This window comes from Delphinapterus leucas, chromosome 1, assembly GCF_059928025.1.
Source record: "Delphinapterus leucas isolate spDelLeu-1000000601 "Yukka" chromosome 1, BTC_Dleu_Yukka2, whole genome shotgun sequence".
Lineage (NCBI taxonomy): Eukaryota > Metazoa > Chordata > Mammalia > Artiodactyla > Monodontidae > Delphinapterus > Delphinapterus leucas.
In genome coordinates, this window is record NC_143129.1 from 47,372,859 (window position 1) to 47,387,011 (window position 14,153).

The 14,153-nt window shown below is 35.9% G+C and overlaps 1 protein-coding gene across 6 annotated transcripts in view; it reads left to right on the plus strand.

The window, feature by feature from the left end:
* Positions 1-14,153, plus strand: part of RPS6KC1 (ribosomal protein S6 kinase C1) — a 244,848-nt gene that overhangs the window by 69,011 nt on the left and 161,684 nt on the right. For all 6 annotated transcript variants that reach the window (XR_016392839.1, XM_089909628.1, XM_089909646.1 and 3 more), the window contains one exon: positions 3,401-3,494. Coding sequence is in view for 4 of the 6 variants with exons in the window: in XM_089909628.1 (XP_089765754.1) it covers positions 3,401-3,494 (94 nt within the window). In the remaining 2 variants the exon portion in view is untranslated. The remainder of the gene's footprint in view (positions 1-3,400; positions 3,495-14,153) is intronic.

Genomic DNA, 14,153 nt, shown 5'->3' on the forward strand with positions numbered 1-14,153 from the left:
CCCGTTAGCATTCACCCCTCCTACCCCACTTGCCCCAACCCGTAGCAAACACTAATTTACTTTCTGTTTTGATGGATTTGCCTATTCTGGACATGAATGGAATCATACAGTATGTGGCCTTTTGCATCTGACTTTTTTCACATAGCTTAATGTTTTCAAGGTTCATCTGTGTTGTAGCATGTATCAGTACTTAAGTCCTTTTGATGGCTGAATAGTATTCCATTAAGTGGGTATGAATATACCACATTCTGTGTATCCATTCATCATCACACTTTACTCTTTCTTTGTATGTCTCATAATTTTGTTGTTGAACACTGAAAAATTTGGATAATATAGCAACTGTGTGTTCTAATTTTTTTCCCCTGAGGGTTGTTGCCATTGTTTTATTAGTGTGTTCAGTAACATGTCTGTACTAAATCTGTGTAGTCTGTTTGATGTACGGTGTGTGACTGCTAATATCTCTGCTCAGCTTAAAATCTTTATTGTAGTTTTAAACCTGGCTAGGTGCCTTGTATAAGCATAGCTTGGGTCAGCAAGTGATTGGCCTTTGCTTGTACACTTTGTTTCATTATATGCTTCTCCCTTATGCTGATGATTCTTTGTGTGTTTTCAAGGTTCAAGCAGTTTTAAAGTTTGCCCTGGCTTTTGTTTTCCTTTGGCATCTCTTGCATTTCTCTGCATGTGCGCCCTCTCATGGTTTGCCAGGGATTTGCAGATAGCTTGATCCGTCTCTGGTTTTTCCTGCATGGATAGGTAGAGAACTTATTAAGAACCCTTATGGCCATGTTAGTTTCTGGATCTTCCTGCTAAATGTCTGGCTAATGTGCTGGTCCTTTGCTTACTACAACTTCATGCTTGCTGAGCCACTGTTCTTGCCATTTCTTTGGCACTAAGATTGCTACTATTATTGGTAACACTGTTTTTTGTGGGGGGGAACTTTTTTCTGTGCTTAAGTCTAAATCATGCCCGCCTCTTCTGCAGGTGATCTGCTTGTTTTTAAGGCTTGTCTTCCCTTGTATAATTACCATGGCAACCCAGCTGGGAGGGAATATATGAACAACCTCAGGCAAGAATGTCACAGACCCCCACAGTTCTCACCGGGGCTTCTGTGGTTTTATGAGTAGCCACTTATTCATTTGCTTTATGTTTTTTGGTTAATTTCCAGAGCTCTTAAATGTAAAATTGTTTTGACAGTTTTCTCTAGTTTCATCATTGCCTTTTGGGGAGCATTTGCTGATTTACCACCATATTTGGATGTTCCGGCATATCTGAACTCCTTCCCCCCCAGATTGACTCTTCATTAATCAAAACCTTTGAGATGCTGTATAATAAGAGTTTCTTTTTACTGCATACTCAGAAACACTAAAAGGTTAATGTTTTTGAACTAGGGATTTAAAGTAGAATTGTGGCGTATTTTCCTACTACTTCCCTTAAGTTCCTCTAGAACAGTTTTTATTATTTTGTTTCATTAAAGATTTATTCTTTATTATCTATTTTGTATAATATTGTTTATTAAATTAGGTAAGTAAAATTTCTGTAGGATTAGGAGCTAAACATTTCTTGCATTCTTCAGTATTTTGTTTTTATCTTATGAGCAAATCTTGTATCAGCTAGTAATAACAAATAAAAATTTGAGTGCTCATTACATTGTTCTAAACACTTTACATCTGTGAAAACTTTTAGTCCTAACAACTCTTTGAGTTAGTGATGTAGATATTATTTCCATTTTTATAGGTAGGTAACTTAAAGTCACATACCTGGTAGTGGAAGAGGTAGTTAATAGTTGAAAGGCACTTTCTACTATGTGAGATTATACCTAAAATCAAATTTGCCTATTAAAATTCTCAGGAATACTTTTACATTTTCTTAGGGTTTGGTTTGGATATTGTTTAAAGGATGGCTTAGTCTAGAATAGATACTCTTCTTTTTGGAGAAAAATTCAGTTACAATCTGTGATTTGAATATTTTAATTAAAAAATAGAATAATGTGATAAAAATTCTTCTAAAAATAATCGTTTTCAAAGTTTCAGTTCACTTAAAACTCAGGGAAGTAAAATTTGTTAATTTGAGAGGGACCATTTCAAATTTCTCAAAGATGAACTGGCAGGGAGACTTGATTAGGTAAAGATAGTTGTTAGGGGCAGGGGAAGGATAGTTGTTGAGTTCTTTGTGCTGACACAGAGAGGAAATAGGGGTCTTGTATTTCTCTTGGGTTTTGCTATCCTGGTAATAGTGTTTGGGGGTATAGAACTGTGGGTGGAAGGTAAAAGGAAATATGTTAAAGAGCAGAAGAGCTGTTATTTTAATTAGTTATAGTTATTTAAGGGTTATAAACCTTTATATATGTTATTGGAGCATTCAGTCCATAAAGCCACAGCACAAAATCACACCACACCACTTGCCTGATAGAGCATTCGCTAGTTGCACACAGAGTAAGAGAAAATAATCTTTTCAGGCCTGAATTTTCAAACTTAAATATAGAATTAAAATGATGGTCACATGGATAAATCAGTTTTATATTTATTAAAAATGTATCTCTTTAATAAAATATCTTAAATTTATTTAGTCTTATGTACATTGCATTCAAATGATTCTCGAATATAAGGCACTTCTCGGATCACTTGAGGTGCTGTGTTGTAGTTTTTAATTTGGTAAAATTAAATGACTTCCTAATGGATTCCATCATTTATCATTAATTAGAAAGACTAGTGACTACTAAGGATACTGAGTAATACCCACCACTTTAGCTGGTGGGCTTTTTCTTTTTCTGCATTTTTTTTTTTTTTTTTGCGGTATGCGGGCCTCTCACTGCTGTGGCCTCTCCCGTTGCGGAGCACAGGCTCTGGACGCGCAGGCCCAGCGGCCGTGGCTCACGGGCCCAGCCGCTCCGCGGCATGTGGGATCCTCCCAGACCGGAGCACGAACCCATGTCCCCTGCATCGGCAGGTGGACTCCCAACCACTGCGCCACCAGGGAAGCCCTCTGCACTTTTTTTAATGAGTACTTTTGGTAGATTTAAAATAACATGCTTTTATAAAAAGCCACACGTTATTAAAAACATTGTAAAATTCTTGTTGAATTTTTAAATAATAGGCTATGTTTTAGAACAGTTTAGGTTTACAGAAAAATTATGCAGAAAGTATAGAGTTTTCCCATAGATTCCCCTTTCTCCCTCACAGTTTCCCCTATTATTAACATCTTTCCTTGGTGTGGTACATTTGTTACATTTGATGAACCAATATTGATATTCCTATTGATTTTTTAAAAGCAGTTGTAATCTAGTTTAATAGATGAACATTTTTGTAATTCTTGTACATAGATGAGATAACCATTGTTCTCATTACTGATTTTTTAAAATACTCATATCGACAATGAAGCACAGTTACTTTGGTCTTTTTAGGGTGGAATAATCAATGATGGTTCTGAATTGATTGGTCCCGTTGAAGCTTATTCGGATTCCCTCATTGATAGCTTTCCTGAATGTACTACAGAAGGTAAGAGATTTAAATTTTTTTTTTCATTTCAGTGGTTTTGATTGTGACAGACTATGAATCATAGCTACAGTGCCAAAATTAGGTGGATATAGGAATTTGAGAGTATTTCACTAATTCTAAGATACTTTTTTTCCCTCATGTTTTAACATCACTGATATTGAGTACATAATACTGGGTTGATGATACCTTACATTTAATAGACAGATTTTTTCTTTCTCAGTGATGTATAAAATAATGATTTGTCCTACAATTAATGGCTTCTTAGATTTGATGAAATGTGGTATAATGAGTGTTCAGAATTTGTGTTGTCTAGTATAAGAATGCCTTGCTAAAGTTTATTTAGCAGCATCTGACTATCAGACAATTAATTTCAAGACTGGCTTTAAAAGTTTAGTCAGGTACCAGAAAGAATATATCTAAGGCAGTTTTAGTGTTTTTGATATATTTTATAATAACATGAGTCTAAACCAAAGCAATTTTTATACTTTTAATCACTTTAATTTAAGAATGCTTAATCTCTTGTTTTATTCCTCTGTTAAGCCATCTTTGAATTTTTATGAAGACTTAAAATACATATTTTGGTCTTTGAATTTCCTTAGCTAGTTTTCTTCCAGAAAATATTTTGGAATTAAAAAAGAGAGAGACTTGGGGACAGGGTGGGGAGTCTTTAAAAATAGGTAATTAGATTTGTTTGAGGTGGCTTAGGTTTGGTTTATATAAAAGAAAAATCATAGACTAGATAATATTTCTTGATCTCTTTCATGGGTAAGAATTTATGGTAGAGGAGAATGGTGTATGGCTCTAACATGGGAGGTAGCCATGATCTCATTGTAGTGATGTTTTTGTGGGGATGTGTACTGATGTCATACAGTGACAGACACATTGACGTAGATCTATTGCAGTAATTCCCATCATGTTTTGGTAGGAACAACAAGTTCCCATCCATTGTGTGGGCTGATGCACTTAAAATTTATTTTTCTTTTGGTGGTACCACATTGAGAAGTGATTAGCTTTTCTTATTTTTCATGATGGCTCTCATTGACTTAAAAGCACACACAGTCCATTAACTTACACCTACTGTTCTGTGAAATGTATGGGGTCCTTAGGCCCAGGGGTCTCCCTTGGGTCCTCAGTATCTTTGACTCCATCCTGAATCAGCTGAGGTCATAGAAAAACATTGTTGATAGTAATTTTATTTTATAGTCCATCAGGTTTGTTGGGAAAAAGAAAATCTATTCTCCACGACCTATTTTGATCTGAGATACTTGCTAGGCTTTGGAAAATCTAATCACTGCTTGAGATGCTAAGGTGACTCTGTTTCTAGAACTAGTTTCCTTGGAGGGTGACTTTTCTGGGATAACCTGATCTGGGTGTTGCCTCAGAGATACACTCCTACTCTTGAGAAAGAGGTAGAGGGCATTTTCTGCCTGTAAATGTGCTGATTTGGTGATGTCCAAGAGAGGACAAGTAGGAGAGTTAGAAAGATTTGTGGGAGAGTTTTTTTTTTTTTTTTTTTTTGCGGTACGCGGGCCTCTTACTGTTGTGGCCTCTCCCGTTGCGGAGCGCAGGCTCAGTGGCCATGGCTCACGGGCCCAGCCACTCCGCGGTATGTGGGATCCTCCCGGACTGGGGCACGAACCTGTGTCCCCTGCATCGGCAGGTGGACTCTCAACCACTGCGCCACCAGGGAAGCCCTCTCTTTGTTTCTTGATGCAGAAATTGAAGGGTATTTGATTTGGGGATGGTTATATTCTTTGATATCTTTGATAAGTCTTTATTACCTAGGTAGGAGTCAACCATGGTGAGAGAAGGGTGTCCCAGAAGCCTATTTGAGTATAAGGTAATCAGGGATGGGAGTGGTGCAGAGGTCTTTTGCCTTAGTTTAGGAGAGAAGGGGAGGAGCATTATTATTGGGATAACTTTCCTCGGGATGGTGTTGTAAAATGTGGAAGCTGTTCGGAATAAAAAGGTATTGATATTAAAGGAGATATAACCTAAGGTAGATTATAGCTCTAACTTTATAAGCTAGGGTGAGCTTATAATTTATTGTCCAAACTGAGACACTTCTGAGAATTAAAGAAGATGCTACTGTACTTATTGTACAACAAGACAGCAAGCATAAACCAACAAGCTGGGCAAACAGGGTGAATGGGCTACCCTGCCTACAGCAGAGGTAGAGTATATTTGTTTCAGGGTTTATCTTTGACATTTCAAAAAGCTGAGTTTTCCTTGGAAGCAGTTATCATTTAGGAATATGCTTTTATGAGGGAAATTGGGGGCAACATTTCTGTTAAAAACACAGAAAAAGACTTAATGGTACCTAAAAGTAATACTGAAATTTTATCCTTTCAGTGCATAGTTTAGTTTTCTAACTATATTACCATCTCTGAAACACACTGTGATCCTTGAAGAATGAAAAACATGGAACTGGAAATGCTGTTAATGTTTATGTTTTTTACCCCCTCCCTTTAAAAGCCTCTATTCTATGCCTCGCTAATTAATCCTGCTGAAAGATACCTGTTGACAAATACAGCTCGGAGTGTCAGACAACTTGCAAATTCATTGTTATTTGAGAGGAAAAATGACTTTTAAATATCATGAGATTGTCTGGCATACTAGCCAAGTGGAAGATTTACTTTCATACCAAAAGGTCTGCAAACCACAGAGACAAACAAGGGAGAGGGCTTCTAGTAGGAAAAGAGAGGGGAAACCTGGCAGCCAGCCAAGCCCCACAGGTATGCAGTGAAATGGAAGGTTGTAGAGGGATTGTGGTGGCAAATGCTTGAGATTTGAATTCAGAGCCAAAATGTGAGGAGGTGATTTACTCCGTAACAGCTCCTCTGAGTGTAGTATTTTAAATGGTGTTTTGAAGGTGGATTCATTTTTCATACTTGTGATTTAGTTTGCCACTGGAATGGCCCAGAAGGGCAAATCTTAATATATAGTCTGCTGTGCCAAGGTCCTTCAGTTAGAGTGACAGAGAACATATGTAGAGGCTAAGTGATCATCATTTTTATTAGTACCATAAAATGCAATCAACAGGTCTTACTTAATTTACCTTGAAAGAAAGTTTTCTAAGGAAAACGTAAAGAATTGGGTTAGTGGATTTAAAAAAAATTTCATTATTTTATAGTATAGTATGATAGAGGAAACCTCTTTAAGGTTTCATAAAACCAATAATTTGGTGATTAACTGCTAAATATATTTTATCTAATATGAAATTGAAAATTATAAAATTATTCAGTAGGTTTTTAGATAAAACGTTAATGTTGTTTTATGTTTTTAAAATGAAATGCTGGTTGCTCTTTATCTCCTTTGTTCAGTGAAATTAAACTATATTTTCTCAAAGATGAAAGAAGATTTAATTGATTGTTAACATCTTATTTCCTTTATAAAATTCCATCTTTCTGTTGACTTAAACTTAGCTATAAAGTTACTGTGACATTAGTGGAAACCTGGCCAAAATGGTGCCTGGGAATTGAGCTTCTTGATATGTTTCTCTCATCTGTTGGCCTGTTGGAAGGATGTAGGTTGCTTTACTGCCATGTTGGCCTTGGTATTGGAGCCTTTGATGTCGGTATAAGCTCATCTGGTAGACTGTGTCATTTCCTCTTCCTAGTACATTACTTGACTTCTTTTGCAATTTTGGGAGGGACATTTTCCAGGTGTATGCAGCGAATAAGAGAAAATAATTAGGTGATCATAACCACAAATACAAATGGAGAGATCCGCTTTTTATATGTAGCATATCTTTAAGAATAAATATTCTTAAATGTCTCCTGGAGTAGTCAAATTTACCTTTTTTTTTTTCTTTTTGCCTGTAAGTTGTGGAGTAAGAGCTCCCTAAGTGCTCATTGTAACAATTGTAGACACAAGAAAGGACCTGTTAAGCGGTCTTGAATTAACTATTTTTAGAGTAAATGAGATGTATATTTTGAGAATAGCATCTATTGCTAGTCTATGTAAGGGACCTCTTAAAATCACTTTCAGTTCAAGATTTGTGTATTTGTTTGGTGGCAGGGTAATAATTCTTTCTATTATGTAGGTAAGCACAAAGATGACAAAATATAGAAAGCCTAATTAAAAGTAATTTAAATTTAAAGTAGAATTTAGTGCAAATGTCCGCTAGGTGGCACCATGAGAACTGTAAATCTTGTTCCTGGGCTAATTCTAGGCCCTTCTGTATTACTTTCGAGTGTGCTTATTCAGTTTGAAGTTCCTTTTTCTCTTAAGTGCTTATCTACTTAACTCTTATTCACTGTCCATTATTAGTTGAATTTCCTTTGGTGGAGAAGTTTAAAATAAATAGGAAAAAAAAGAATAAGTTATTATTCTCAAGATAAGCACAAATGAGAATGTGTCATTGTGGTTATGTGTGCATATAAAACAAATGACACAAATTATAAGTATTGACCCTTAACAACTCTAGGGCTATTGAGGATAACGTTGGATATTAAGAGTTTAGCAGTCGGGTGGGGCAAATAAAAAATTCATGATATTAATATGTTGTGGGAATAGGTTTTAGAATAGAAGGAACATTGGGAATGATATAGGTAAATCTCTTATCTTACAATTAAATATTGGAATTTCAGAGAAATTAAGCCAGGTGCCTAGCAGTCACGGCACTCCAGATATTTAATAGCAATCACAGAACTCTATTTTGAAATGAGATTTAATTTTATGTAGGGGAAGGCAGTGAGAATACATATTTGATATAGAAAGCTCAGTGTGAGTTACTTATGTGCTGGTAACAGGTTTGATTTGCAGAGTAGATTATGGAGAGTAGCAGCAAAAAAAGTTCATTAGGTAGAAGTGGAAGGGAACTCATAGATCTTTGTTGTTCATGGTAAGGTAACAGTAGGGTCACAACAGTAAAGTTGCAATTAGGGTTGTAATTGTGATTGATTTATTGTTTTATGAGTTTACTCTTTTTTTCAAACAAATATGCAGTAGATATTCTGATGTTCTTTTTATAAAATTTCAACGGTGAAGCAAAGACATGTATCGAGGACATTATAAAAATGTGAAACGTCAAAGGGATGGTTCTTTTTAGTAACAATAGCTATTATTGAATGATGAGTTGGTAATCAAGTACAGACTTTTTTTTTTGTGGGTGTTTTTATTTTTTAAATATTTATTTATTTATTTTTACATCTTTATTGGAGTATAATTGCTTTATAATGGTGTGGTAGTTTCTGCTGTATAACAAAGTGAATCAGCTATACATATACATATATCCCCATATCTCCTCCCTCTTGCGTCTCCCTCCCACCCTCCCTATCCCACCCCTCTAGGTGGTCACAGAGCACTGAGCTGATCTCCCTGTGCTATGCAGCTGCTTCCCACTAGCTATCTGTTTTACATTTGGTAGTATATATAAGTCCATGCCACTCTTACTTCGTCCCAGCTTACCCTTCCCCCTCCCGGTGTACTCAAGATCATTCTCTACGTCTGCATCTTTATTCAGGTACAGGAATCTTGACTAACATCAACTTTTAGGTTTAGGTATTCACTTAAAATCATATTTATAAGGGCTCGTTTCTTAATGGAGATTGATATGTATGTCTTCTACCTCAGGGTGACCTTTGTTCTGCTCGCTAGAAATCTTGCTTTGTGTGTGAAGCTTGAGTCATTGCTACTAGGAAAAGTAGAAATTCCCTTTCATTGACTATGGCAATATTTGAACCTCAGGGCTCAGTGAAAGCTATCAGCTAATAATAATGAGGCCATGTATTTTATATATAGTTGCCCATGAGAGACCACCTGTTGTTCTAAAGGAAACTGATCTCTTTTTTGCAGATGGTCTTCAAATACAGATTTCTGATAGCTTATAGTATAAAGATTTATTCTATGGCAACTCAACCTTTTCCCCTGGTGCCTGTCTTTCAGAGACGGTATCCTAGACAGATTACACTACACTGCCCTACTCTGAGCGGTTCAAAGCACAGAAGGTGAGGGTAGGTAGGTGAACTGTTGCAGCTGCTTTTTAACCAGTCGCCTGGGGCCCTCTAATAGCCCTGAGACTTGAATCTCTGTGATATGAACCTGGAGGCAGAACGCTTTCATAGTACCTTTGACTCCCCTCCACCCCCCACCCTTTCCAAAAAAGGCTTAGGTTTTTGACTTGATGGTGTTGGTAAAGGATGCACCTTTTACTCTCATGATGGCCCAGAGGGCCCCTTTAAACATGGATTGACTTCAAGTTGGTTTAACTTTTGACAAATAGTCTCTGTATTGTCAGTTGTTGCCCTGCCTTATCCACAGTGTTCTTCCTACTCACCTTAACTGAGAACCTCTTTCTTGCTTGCAGCTCTCTTTATCTTACTTGTTAACTTTCTGGGTTTCAGGGAGCTAGTGTCCATTTCATGTGATATTTATATGTGTAGCTTTGTAAAAAAACAGATTAAATGACAGGACTGTGATGTCAAGGAGTTGAGCAAGCACTGTATTAAGTAGATTTATTAAGGATATAAGATGAATAAACTAGGTACTGAGTATTTGCATACCTCTATCTATATTTTCATATTCATTGCTGAGGTGGTAGACGGGGAGTGTTCATCTTGAGCTGGTTGGGGAATTCCCTTCATTGAGAAGAAGGGAAGGTAGAAATTGCTTCAATATGGAAGAGAAACATATCAGATAATACTAGATTAGCTGCAGTGTATGGTTGAGGAAATATGATAGGGTTAGGTTTTTCAGGTATATTAGGGTACATCTTAAGAGGAGAACTAAAGGAAGAAAATAAGCAAGGAAGAAGTGTCAGGGGTTAGTCTGCTTTATACAGATCTGTCTTTATAATCATGTCTGTCTTCTCTCTTAAGTTAGATGTTTCTTGGCACTGGCTGCTGGCCATGATTCATACATTTTATAAATTATGTCTGTATAACATATCTTTATTTACAAACAAATTCCCAGTTTTAGCTCTTGCTATATCTTCTTTGATATACTTCACATACAGAGCCTTAAGGACTTGTCATACACATACAGCAAATATGATAAGAGTCACCTGTAGTCCCAGCATACAGAGAAAAGTACTGTTAATGTTTAGTGTACCTTCCTAGACTTTTTTTCTGTGTTTGTGGTTTTAAACTAGAATTATAGTATATATATACTGCTTTGCAGTTTGTTGTTTTTGATTAATAGAGCATGAATACTTTAGCATTAAATATTCTTCTATAACATAATTTTTAATAACTGTAATATTTTATCATAAGGATGTGCCATAATCTCCTATCATTAGGAATTTGTTATTTCCAATTGCACTAGTTTTTGTGATGTATATTTTTATGTATGGATCTTTTTTTCACGTCTCTGTTTATTTCTGGTATAAATTGTTGAATTTCTGAGCCAAAGATACCAGCATGTTTTGCATCTGGTATGCATTGCCAAATTGTCCTCCAAAAAGGTTAAACCAGAACAAGTCTTTTTGTTTCCTTTTGCTTCTCCTGTTTAGGCTAAAAAATTTCCTCTACCTAACCTGTTAGTTTTTATGTTTGCTTATTTTGAAACATTCCTCCTTTATAGCTGGATGGCCCTAGAGTCTGTCATACAGAGTGAAGTAAGTCAGAAAGAGAAAAACAAATACCATATGCTAACGCACATATATGGAATCTAAAAAAAAAAATATGGTACTGATGAACCTAGTGGCAGGGCAGGAATAAAGATGTAGACATAGAGAATGGACTTGAGGACACGGGGTCTGGAGGGGGAAGCTGGGGCGAAGTGAGAGTAGCAGTGACATATATACACTACCAAATGTAAAATAGATAGCTAGTGGGAAGCTGCTGCATAGCACAGGGAGATCAGCTTGGTGCTTTGTGACCACTTAGAGGGGTGGGATAGGGAGGGTGGGAGGGAGGCTCAAGAGGGAGGGTGTATGGGGATATATGTATGCATATGGCTGATTCACTTTGTTGTACAACAGAAACTAACACAGCATTGTGAAGCAATTATACTCCAATAAAGATCTATTAAAAAAAAAGAAACACTCATTTAGAATTAGGTAGAATTTGAAAAGGAAACAATTTGTATAGAATATTTATTTATTACTCTATTTTACTATCTGACTTTCTCCCTAGGTGTTTTGATGGTCTTACTTTTCTGATCTAATTTCATTTAATCATAATTTCCTTTGCTAATAAAATAAGGTTGGAAAAGTAAGAGGAAATATGACTATGTGACTAGATGTTTATGGTCAAAAGCCAAGAAACTGAATACACATAACTTTACCCTCTTACCCTTTGGTATTATTTTTCTTGTTAGAAAGGAAAATCAGGCAAAGCATGAAACAGTACAATGTGATAGATGATGTGGAGGTTATAGTGACAAGACATCAGAGAGCAGACAAAAGATCTATAACATTTCCTTTGTTTTGTGATTAGCTGTATAAACATTTTTTTTCTTTGTTTATTAATTTCAATGGACCAGGTTATATAATGATAACTATTTAAGGAAATAAATTTGTATGGAATATATAAAATATTTAAAAATTATTTTAAAAAATCTCTTGTAAAGTTTATATATTGCTCAGAGCAGTGGATAAATAATTTTGTAGATTGCTATAAAGAGATTTTGATTTTAAGTGCTGTCTATACAGTTGAAATGTCAGAGAATTGAAAAGATTTCCACTAGGTCCAGTGAATTTCATCTGATATTGTGGGTTTAATGAGATCTGTTGCTTTTAGGGAACAAAATTAGTACTTTATGAGCGTTCTAAGGATTTAAAAAAACCCCAGAATCCCTGAAAACAGGATATATTGACAGAGTGCCAAAGTAGTGTCTAAAGCTGATTTGAAATTTCAGCTTAGCTGCCAGTAAATGTTTTTACCCTAACTTAACTTTATTCCGTATGAAGTAAGCAATTTGAGTCTGTAATAGGGGTTGACAAACTGTGGCCCATGGGCCAAGTCTGGCCTACCACATGTTTTTATATGACCTACAAGCTAAAAATGGTTTTTACATTTTTAAATGGTTGACAGAATTCAAAAGAATATTATTTTGTGGCATGTGAAAATTATATGGAATTCAAATTTCAACATCCATATAAGAAGTTTTATTGGAACACAGGCACACTTTTCACATAGGCATTGTCTGTGGCTGCTTTTATGCTACAACAGCAGTGTTGATTAGTTGTGACTGAGGTCATAAAGCCTAAAATAGTCACCCTGTGACCCTCAGAAAAGAAGTTTGCTGATCCCTGATCTAGAATTGTACACTCAAATCCACCTTTAATTTTGACTTAGTATATGATCCTGGGGAGATCATTTTCTTCTTAATATATTTTCCTTTATGAGAAACTTGGCAGTCAGTATTCAATGGAGATGCAGATCTCATAGTTGTTGCCAGACCTAAGTTTTGCCTAACCCTATTGTCAATCTTATTTAATGATATAAATCAGTGGCTCTCAAAGTATGGTCTTCAGACCGCTGGGTATTCCTGAGATGTTTTTCAGGGGATGCCCAAGGCAGAGACTATTTTCATAATAATCTAGGAAATTATTTGCTGTTTCCACTCTGCTGACATTTGATGATCCAAAAGCAATGGTGGATAAAACTGATGTACTTGAGCAGGAATCAAGACAGTGATACGAGACTGTAACAGTAATTGTTGCACATACTTGCAGTAATACCAATGGTAGTTTCACCTAGGAATAAAGCCTTGATAAAGCAGTAAAAACTGTTAATTTTATTAAATCTCAACCCTTGGGTACATGTCTTCTTGGTATTCTGTGTGATGACATGGAAGTATACATAAAACACTTTGTGTGCTGAACTACCATGGTTGCCTTGAGAGAAAGCACTTGTGCAATTATTTGAGCCATAAACTAGCTACTTTTTCCCTGGGACCCCATTTTTGTTTGAAAGGATGATTGACATACAAACTATCATTATTCAGACTTGGGTATTTAGCAAATGTTTTTTTTTTGAAAATGCATGAAGTGAGCTGACACTTCAAGGAAAACAGCTAACAGTATTTGTTGCCAAATACTGATAAAATTCGTTTTCAGTCCCAAATTAGAATTTTGGAGAACCTGTATCAGCCACTTCGAGCAAAACAGCTAACAGTATTTGTTGCCAAATACTGATAAAATTCTAGTTTTCAGTCCCAAATTAGAATTTTGGAGAACCTGTATCAGCCACTTTGAGCCTGACAGTTTCCAATACTTAAAGAATTTTCTGATGATGCTGGTGGTGGTAAGTAGCAAATATGATTTTCTTGGAGATATTGTAATAATGAAATTTGTCACCATTTGGAGGATCTGTGTAACTCAGGGAACTAATATTTTCAAAATGACCAGGGTTTGATGTTACAAACTCATGCATGATAAAAGATCCATTCAGTGTGTAAGACAGACCCATGGATTTGAATGTAACAGAAACAAATTACATTGATAGAAATTTATATTCCACATGTAGACTAACCTTTAAGAAACTACTGTTTGTTAAGTTTTCTGGTAGTATCAAAAAAACAATAGCCACAGTTATTTGAAAAGGCTATTAAAATATTCACCCCATTTTCAGTTACTTACCCATGTGACATTTTCTTCAAATTTTCCAACCAGAAAAACATCTGACAACAGACTGAGTGCAGAATTAGTCATGAGACTCCAGCCATCTTCTGTTAACAAGATTTGCAAAAATGTAACACAATGGCACTTCT